The sequence below is a fragment of the Pimephales promelas genome, chromosome 2 (genome assembly GCF_988280905.1).
Source record: "Pimephales promelas chromosome 2, fPimPro1.hap1.1, whole genome shotgun sequence".
Classification (NCBI taxonomy): domain Eukaryota; kingdom Metazoa; phylum Chordata; class Actinopteri; order Cypriniformes; family Leuciscidae; genus Pimephales; species Pimephales promelas.
In genome coordinates this window covers 11,100,717-11,110,216 of record NC_142770.1, presented here as the reverse complement: position 1 = coordinate 11,110,216, position 9,500 = coordinate 11,100,717, and the positions used below count along the sequence as shown (strand labels likewise).

Sequence of the window (9,500 nt, the reverse complement as noted above, 5' to 3'; positions counted from 1 at the left end):
AAGTTGTTATTTTGTCAAATTATGCACGTGGAAAATATTTCTTTGTATTTAGGATACACAAAATTCAAATTATGCAAGTAGTAGCCCATCTGTTAATTTCTTTTTCCCCATAAATGTTTGAAATGTCATTTCCATCTCATTGTCATTGCTATTAAACAATAGATGTTGTGGAAATGACACTTTGGTGGGAAATTTCTTGACTATCAAATGCACATAGATACACTTTTGGACTGTTGCAATCAAACAGAATGTACTATCAAAATAAATGGGTTGTGCTACCATTTAGCAATCTCTAGAAAGAACAACCGCACAGTTATCAGATCCAGAGCATCATTTTTAATTTGCTTTGCACACTTTTCTTGGCTGATTTAAAGCACCAACATATTTTGGTGAGGACATTACAGACATCTTTCTTTTAACCACTGCACAACATAAACATTGTAGTTTGCAAAAGTTCAGAGTGATAAAAAATCCTGTGCTCCATGAACAAATGAAAACAAAACGGAAGCAAATATGATACAGTATGAATACATTAAAAACACACACTGGCAAAATTAGAGAGATTTCAACTGAATCAACAAACCATGTGAACATGTTTACAATTAAGTTCAGATCCGATTTGAAAATGTCTCCCTTTTAAAACAGCAACAAAAGCTAAAAACCACCTCAGAAATTTACAACAGAAACTGCATTTCCATTATAAATTAGTGAAAGTGACATTGTATTTAAATAAGAAAGCATGCATTGGAGGAACAGATAAGTTCGGTTTCATTAACATCACTTGAGCTGCTGAACTGCTCTTGCAGGGTTGCATATTGTGGCCAGCTCATTGGCATCCACTGCAAGTTAATAATACAAAGTAAAAATAAAATTATGAGTTCAACATTGTCCCTCTCCTCCTAAAGTCCTTCATATGCAACAACATCTACATCTATGTTTATACCATACATGTATTGTTAAGGTTATAGGTAAGAATTGCATTGTAATATTTTGGAAATTGCACTCTTGATGGCCCAAAAAGTGAAGAAAGCAGGTTTCCACCTGTGGAACAACGCACAACAATGAGGCGGCATTCCTCAAGTTAACATGTAAAGTTGCCTGTCGTTGGTTAAACCACTAGTTAAACCTCTCTGGTTTGAGATAATGGTTCATATCAACACAAAAGGACAACTTCCTTCTGAAATCACTAAATAATGGGAAAGAGGACAATGATAAAGATGTATGATTTCTAAAACCCTTTAAAAAAAAAAAAAAAAACAGAATTATCCACAAATAATGCCATCATATTTTGTGTATCTATTGCACAACTTTTTTCCCTTACAAAAAAAAATCCATTTAGAGAGGAACGCGGTTTTACATTTTTACAAGTTTGTATTCCTCTGGTGACATCTCTCCCATTCTCCAAAGCAAAATGAGCTCACGGGAGATGGGGGGATGGATGCATTGAGGGGAAAACATTTGCATGTTTGAATTTCCAACTACAGAAGCACCTTTTGATTTCAAACTCGCTTGTTTTTGGCACTGAACTTTGTCAGCACCGCTCCGCCGCGTGAACTACGTGTCTAACCGCAGGCCGATCAGCTGCGTTCTTTAAAAAAAAAAGTGGTCAAAAAATAATCCAGACATTCATGGGCCTGTCTGCTCCACACACACACACACACACAACCCTGGACCTACAGCACACAACACTTCTTAATAACAGAGACATCAGTTTATCTACACATTTACAATTGAGACGCACTCAAATTTACAATAAAAGAAATCGTGGACCTACATATTTTAGGTAGCTCATTTTATTAGAAACACTGTCATTATTTACTCACCCCTCATGACGTTCCAGTCTTTTTAATATGAAACCCACAGATGATTTTTCCAGAACGGTTAAAAAACAAAAAAGTGGTCCATTCAACTTGCGCACTATATTCCAACTCTTCTAAATTCACACGAAGGCCAAGACTTAAAGGAGTAGTTCACTTTTAAAAAAAACTTTTGCTGATAATTTACTCACCCCCATGTCATCCAAGATATCCATGTCTTTCTTTCTTCAGTCGAAAAGAAATTAAGGTTTTTGATGAAAGCATTCCAGGATTTTCTCCATATAATAGACTTCATTGGGAACCAAACGGTTCAAGGTCCAAATGAGAGTTTCAGTGCAGCTTCAAAGGGCTTTAAACGACACCAGACGATGAATACGGGTCTTATCTAGCGAAACGATCACTCGTTTAAAAAATAAATAAAAAAGTTTAAGTTTTATTAGCACAAACGCTCGCCTTGCTCTTTTCTGTGATTAGCGTTCGCGACTCTCCTGTTCAAACTCTTTTTACGATCTTTTTTGACAATCGTTTTTCGAGTCATGACCTAGATAAGACTCTTATTCATCGTCTGGTGTCATTTATAAGCCGCACTGAAACTCTCATTTGGACCTTGAACCGTTTGGTTCCCAATGAAGTCCATTATATGGAGAAAATCCTGTATTGTTTTCATCAAAAACCTTAATTTCTTTTCAACTGAAGAAAGAAAGACGTGGACATCTTGGATGACATGGGGGTGAGTAAATTATCAGCAAAAGTTTTTTTTTAAAAGTGAACTACTCCTTTAAGCTGTAAGTCACTGAAAAGCTTTCAAAAATAAACTAGGCATGGCAACAACTCATTTCAGAGCTTCAGGAAAGAGTACCTCCATAATTTTGTTCTGGTTCTCTCGGAAACACATGGTTCATGTCTCGGTGGATGTCGCAGTAATGATTCGTCAAAACTGTTCGACGATAAAAATAACAGCAGTCAAGATTGGAACGACATGAAGGTGAGTAAATAATAACATTTTCAGGTGAACGATTACTTTACCGCCCAAAGTTCAAGCCTCAAAAATTTGCACACTTTCAGACCTAGATCTTCCACAGCATAAGGTGTAAAAAGTCTACTTTAGGAGTGGCAAATGTGCAATTATAACAACACTGCGTATCCCAAAGAACCATTCCCACGGGTTACACGTTACATTACCGTAGGGAACTAAAAGCTCTGATGGTTGGTGTTCTGCAGATTCCAATATGACAGCTAAAAGACACCTTTGCTTGACACCGCAGGAAGATAGACGGTGGTTTTATAACTGGTCTGGCAATAATGTTTAACTTCACAATGACTTCCTCTGTTGCTTGACCTGCATCTTTCACAAGATAAACTGCTACAAAATTCCAAGTATGCCATCATTAACCTCAGCCATTTTATACTAACTAAACAGCACAAAGAGCCAGAGCTAACAAAATGCATACTGTAAACACACATACGCATTCTTCTTCATACGTACTGAAAATGAATGTAAAAAATTATTAGAGCCATTTGAAAGTGATTCAGAACAATGAACTGTAGAGGTCTGTTTGCATCTGCACTTACCACAACTCATAACAACAAATAAAGTTGCAACACATTTGCATCCCAAAAAAGCGCACACCTATCTACATTTTATCAGCTCACATCTAGGCTACGTTGTCAGAAAGTGCTACAACTTCAGAATCATCGTTGTGCTGTTTTACCATTCGATTTGGACAAAACAGCCTTTGATTCGTACACAAAACTGACACGAACAGTCACCAATTTGATGAGATTTGCAAAATGAACTAGGCATGCATGAAAACCTGCGCGTGTCCACGGCAGAATCATGCCAATGGTGACGTGTTATTGCACTTTTTTTTCATCGACTGCCCACATTATGAACATCCACTACATCGCAGCAGAAATACATCAGCCTCCACATTCATTGCCCGGGCCACCCAACAAAGCACCCAATAATACTCATGTCAATTGAAGCTTAGAGCTTACTCGTTCACTTAGTGTGTATATATTTATAGATTTTATATTGACTAAATCGTATAGGAGCCACGAGTACTACGTTCGCGAGAATCGCTTGGGAGCGACTCGGTCGGGTTAAGATGGAAAGTACTTGAAGGTAGATGAGTAGAAAAACAATACATTAAAAATGAAAGAAAGGTTTGGTTTTAAGCTTCAGCAGCCGTGCGCACTTAAGTCGTAATCCCTCGCCGCTGTGCTCAAAGGAATCGTCTATACACATAAGTTAGATTTCTGATTGTTTCAAATACAATGCATACTGAACGGTATTGGGCCTCAGCCTGGCTGTTCAAGCCCGAAAAATAAATAAAAGGTTTCTTTAAAACAACACACTCAAAAAGGCTCAAAAAACATTAAAAGAGACTGATGAACAAAAAAATGAAAATAAATGAAGTGCTCACATGTTTAGATAAAAAGGATTAAATAGAAAAGAATGCATCCAAAAGTGCCGCGGTTCTAGTTGACGACGCTGCGTCGAGAACCTGAAGCACGCTAATACCACCGCGATCGGGCCACGTTCCCCTGCACCACGTCTCTCATACTATGGTCTCGTCTGCTGTCTTTTTCAGCAGCTTTGTGGAAAGCAGGGAATGCTGGGTAGAGTGTGCACCCTTGGTGTCAGGAATGAGCAAGCGGACTTTCTGATTGGTTCGTCTCCACTCGGAGTACAACTGACAGTGGTAGCGGAATGAGACCTGCAAAACAAGGACATTTTTTGCTTTAAGCGATTAAAATTATGAATCTTATGAAAAACATGCCTGGGTGACATTTCATGCAAAATCAAAAGGAAAAAAAATGTGAAAAAAGAAATTATAGGAACATTCCCTCCAACTGTCATTCTGGAGTATGACAATTATCATGTCACAAAGGACACAAAGATGTTTTTGTATTAAAATCAACATAAATTAAAAGCATTACAATATATATATATATATATATATATATATACTGAGACAGGGTTTTTTTGCATTACGGTAATGAGAATCAGAATTTTTTATGCATTACGGTAATGAATAAAAAAATTGAATTACAAAAAATATGTATATATGCGTGTATGTGTATAATATATATATATATATATATATATATGTGTGTGTGTGTATATAATATATATATATATATATATATTTTTTTTTTTTTTGTAGTGCCTTTAATTTCTTAATTTCTATATATAGGCATTAAAATATATATATATATATATATATATATATATATATATATAGTACTGAGACAGGGTTTTTTTTGCATTACGGTAATGAGAATCAGATTTTTTATAATACATTATGGTAATGAATCATGAGTACAAGATTTGTTTTGCATTAAGGTAATGGGAAAATTTAAACACATTTAACACAAAGGATTATTTCTTATTTCATTTCAATGGATTTTGGGAAGATTTTTGAAACGTGACCCAGACATGTTCAGACAAGTGAATTTAAGCATTCTGAATAATACATGTAAATCCATTTGAATGGTTTGTAATACACTACCAGAGTCCAGAGGACGTAGATAGTGAAGAGTGCGATGGTCAGGGCGATGAGGCCGACCGCCTCCAGGCGACTGTTGAAGTGCAGGTGGTCCTGTGCGCCCCGTAAACACAGCCAGCCAGAGATGGCCGCCAGGGGCGTTATAAACAGGAAGCACACCATGTCACAGAAGAGGGTGCGCTTCTCATTCCGGGGGCCCGGGTCCCTAAGCCACTATTGAAAGATGATGTGAGGTTTAGTGATAATGTATCAACAGTAAGGGTGTTACAATATAGTGTCAATTTTAAAAATGTAACAATATGTATCGTGTATAGTTCACCCAAAACGGAGCCATGCAGACGTGGCTATAAGTTACCTCTGTGAGGGGTCGGGGCCGGCGCTCAATGGTGAACTCAGTGTGGCACAGCTCACAGTAGCTGGTGTTGGAGGAGGACAGCCACTTCTCCAGGCAGCTCTTGTGGACCGTGCCCAGTGTGCCTGTGCAGTCGCATGGTGAGAGAAGCCCCTCGCTGTTGCACACGTCTTGACCCTCGTGGCAGATCCGACAAATTGGCCGATCACTAACAGAGAACGAAGTTAACAGGTTTATCTCTAGGTCACGGAAATGAGCATCACGTGACTCTATTTGTCAAAACTAATACATTAAATTGGATATTACACAAAATATTGTTTTGATTTGTTAACCTCTGGGTCCCCAGGGCTTTGATAACAGTAGATAGTAGACGTCCATCCTTGGCCGTGACCTGGGTGACGTATTGGGCCCGGCGGTTGTCAGCCTCCTCCACGGTTTTGGACAGGGCAGCGTTGCCAGTGCAGTCACACAGGGAGCCTGGGAGGTGGCAACACTCCCCTGTGGTCATTTCGGGGCCGTCCAGGAGGGCGGGGGGCAGGGGAACACCGGGGGGATCAGGGAGCAGCCTCGCTCCCACACCTCAAGTCACAAAGACCCTACCACTGTAGGGAGAAGTAACATTTACACTAGAATTTTGAGGGGGAATGGCTAGTTTTGGCAAAATGTATGTATGATGTATGAAGCCAACAGCCCACACAGAAGTCAATGCTGTGAATCCATGTGACCGACTGAAATAAATGCTAAATAATCAATGAGTAAATATCTCACCTAAAGGATTATTAGGAACACCATACTAATACTGTGTCTGATCCCCTTTCGCCTTCAGAACTGCCTTAATTCTACGTGGCATTGATTCAACAAGGTGCTAAAAAACATTCTTTAGAAATGTTGGCCCATATTGATAGGACAGCATCTTGCAGTTGATGGAGATTTGTGGGCACGAAGCACATCCAGGATACGAAGCTCCTGTTCCACCACATCCCAAAGATGTGGGACTTCTACTGTGACAGCTGCCCGAATGTTGACCGTTTGTCCGAGTGAGTGGAGGGGGCGTGGCTTAGCCATAGGTCAATTGGCCTTTACAGCGGTAAACCCTAAATTATTATTTAAAAAGCTTTACAGCTCAAATAATAAATCAGTTTTAACAGACAAAACATTGTAAGTGAATAACATTATAAGCTAGCTCCACATTTGTGCTTTTAAATCATCCAATTTATTTGCATTGTAAGTGCCTAACTGTAACTATATTTTTTGCTTTTTTTTAGGAATACAAGAGACGAGTCTTTTATTTATTTTCTTTTTATTAGTAAGAGGTCCATATTTTACTTTTAAACGTGAAGCCGTGCACTATAAAAGTCCCACAAAAAAAGAGAATAAATTGCCCACTATATTCCAAACTTATTGTCAGAAACATTTTAAAACCAAAAAGCTCATTTTAATTGATTTCACAGCATGACAATCATAATCACTACATGCTTTCATTCTGTATATAAAAAAAGTGCAGCTTGGATATTCTTCAAAACATCTCCTTTTGAGTTTCAACAAACAACGTGAAGATTTTTGAACACAATATGTCATTATAATCAGTCACCCAAAAAAGTCATAATTCCAATAAAAGTCACAAGCTACTAATTGCATATTCAACCATGTAATTAGATTACTGTACTAATTAGGCCTACTCTCTCAAAAATTTAATGCATTACTTACTCGAAATTACTTTCTAAATCCCAAAACAATACAAAGACATGAAACTGCTCTTTTAATTCTTTCAAATAAATAATATTAAATTTCAGAAATTATTCTTGAACTGACTATTTAAAGAGAGAAGGTTACATTAAAAAAACACATAAATTACTGAAAAATTAAGGGACAAAAGAAAACCTAGTGAGCGGTCTACCTAGACAGCATTATTTAACACATCTTTTGTGAGATGGCAATTTGCTGGACTATGAAATCTAAAATCAAACCAACATCATAACATGGGACTTTATGGACAGAAAAAGAGACAGCATAAATTCACTGCCATTTTAGATTAAAAGCTCCCCAAAATACTAATTCAACACAAATTTCTTCCAATGTAGCGTTTAAAACTTTTAAATGTTTTAGAGATTTCAGACTAACTTATTTTAAACAGAAATGGAAAACGCAGCGTTGCATCGGAATTTTCGTCAACAGCTTCGTGAATAACCGTCTTCCGAGAAGTGCCTATTCTGTTGTTATTTTTATCCAAGGAGCTTTACGTGGTGTGATGGAAAAAAATATGGTTTGATTTGAGAATCATACTTTAATTGAAACACTTGTCTTTAATTTAGCAATAGTGAACAATAGTGTTTATGCATTGCTTCCTGTAGGCTAATATTTCATTTTTGTGTAAGAACGTGCACTTTTATAGCCTGTCTTTTTTATTTTTTATCCATAATATATCAAATCCACTGTGTCAGTCCACATTGAAAACCAGTGATCTGGTTTAATCTGTCTGACACTGGTCTTGGGTGGGCCTTTGGCACACATCACAAGCTGCAAATCAAACATAAATGTCCTCTGATACAGCGCTGAATGTTGTATAGATTTCAGACTATTCGTTTCAATTGAAATTAAAACGATTCAATAACGTTACGTATTAAGACACAGTCTGGTTGAATGTGGAATAATGCAGCTGTAATAGGCTGCTAGTTACATTAGCCATGTAGCAAACTATTTCACCAAAGCCTGGGATTATAGGTTAAAACAAAATTTGTTGTCTAATCTTACCTTCTGATTCTCCATTTTGAGCTGTTGTTTGTAAATGTGAATTCCTTTTGAAACTGACGTTTGTTTTCAAACGATAAGGTAAAAGTACAAGTCTTGTTTGGGTTTGATCCTTTCAGCAAACGACTCGGCTCGGCCTCCTACCGACGTCTCTGATTAGCGCTGTGTGTGTAGTGTGTACGATAAGAGCGTAGGAGGAGGAGCTTCTGTACGCGGCGCTGCTTCGGAATTTACGTAAACAGCTTTGTGAATAACCGTTGTCGAGAAGTGCCTATTGTTATTTGACTTCTCACGGGGAGCTTTTATGTGTTGTGATGGAAATATGGTTTGATTTGATAATCATTCTTTAATTTTGTCGTCATTTTTTAGCAGTAGTGAACAAAATGTGTCTGTACATTACTTGAGTAACCTCATTATTTCAGTTTTGTGCATAAGAATGTGCACTTTTATTCCCTGTCTTTTTAGTTTTTACCAAATTGTTTAATAAATGTAATCTAAAAATGTTTTTTCTGCAATTTTTTAATGTGTCAAAAAAATCACACATCAATCATTCTTTAACCTAAAACACTTGTCTTTTCAGTCTATTTCTTAGCAATTAAACAAATTGAATATGTTGACAAACTTAATTTAATATTTATTTACAAACTTAATTTAATATTCAATTAAATCAAACTTAATTTGATAATTCCATCTCTGATAAGTCCATCTTTGATATGAGGCTGTGGTCACATTGTTTTTCAACAAAATTAATGTTTTTTTTGTTGTTGTTGTTGTTGTTGTTTTGTTTTTGTTGTTTTTTGTCTGTCTTGGGTCAATTATTATTACATTTTTACCTTTTTCATGTCATTTTTACCAAGTCTTGGGTTTAAATACTTGAAATAAAACTAGTTTAAAATCCTAAATAGCACCTGTGTAATGCGTTTTCTTATTAACAAAGGCATAATTTTAAAAAAAAATCAAGACATATTGTGACATTGATAAACCATTGTTATTTTAGTTATTTTATTATAGATCCATTAATATTTTAAATTAGCTTTTATTTTTATATATTTTTAGTTCTATATAAAAGTA

The 9,500-nt window shown here is 36.6% G+C and overlaps 1 protein-coding gene across 1 annotated transcript; it reads right to left on the bottom strand.

The window, feature by feature from the left end:
• Positions 1 to 4,235: 4,235 nt before the first annotated feature.
• marchf2 (membrane-associated ring finger (C3HC4) 2) lies at positions 4,236 to 8,574 on the bottom strand. Its single transcript, XM_039682926.2, has 5 exons — positions 8,433 to 8,574; positions 6,014 to 6,283; positions 5,685 to 5,889; positions 5,333 to 5,542; positions 4,236 to 4,537 (listed from the first exon to the last, which is right to left on the bottom strand). The coding sequence occupies exons 2-5, from the start codon at positions 6,187 to 6,189 to the stop codon at positions 4,379 to 4,381; spliced, it is 750 nt and encodes a 249-aa protein (XP_039538860.1). The 5' UTR covers positions 6,190 to 6,283; positions 8,433 to 8,574; the 3' UTR covers positions 4,236 to 4,378.
• Between the last annotated feature and the right edge of the window lie 926 nt (positions 8,575 to 9,500).

Coding starts and splice junctions, on each gene's coding strand:
- marchf2 (XM_039682926.2), bottom strand. CDS start 6,189: ATGACCACAGGGGAGTGTTGCCACCTCCCAGGCTCCCTGTGTGACTGC. Junction 5,543..5,684: donor GGCCCCGACCCCTCACAGAG/GTAACTTATAGC, acceptor ATCTTTCAATAG/TGGCTTAGGGACCCGGGCCC. Junction 4,538..5,332: donor TCTACGTCCTCTGGACTCTG/GTAGTGTATTAC, acceptor CTTGTTTTGCAG/GTCTCATTCCGCTACCACTG.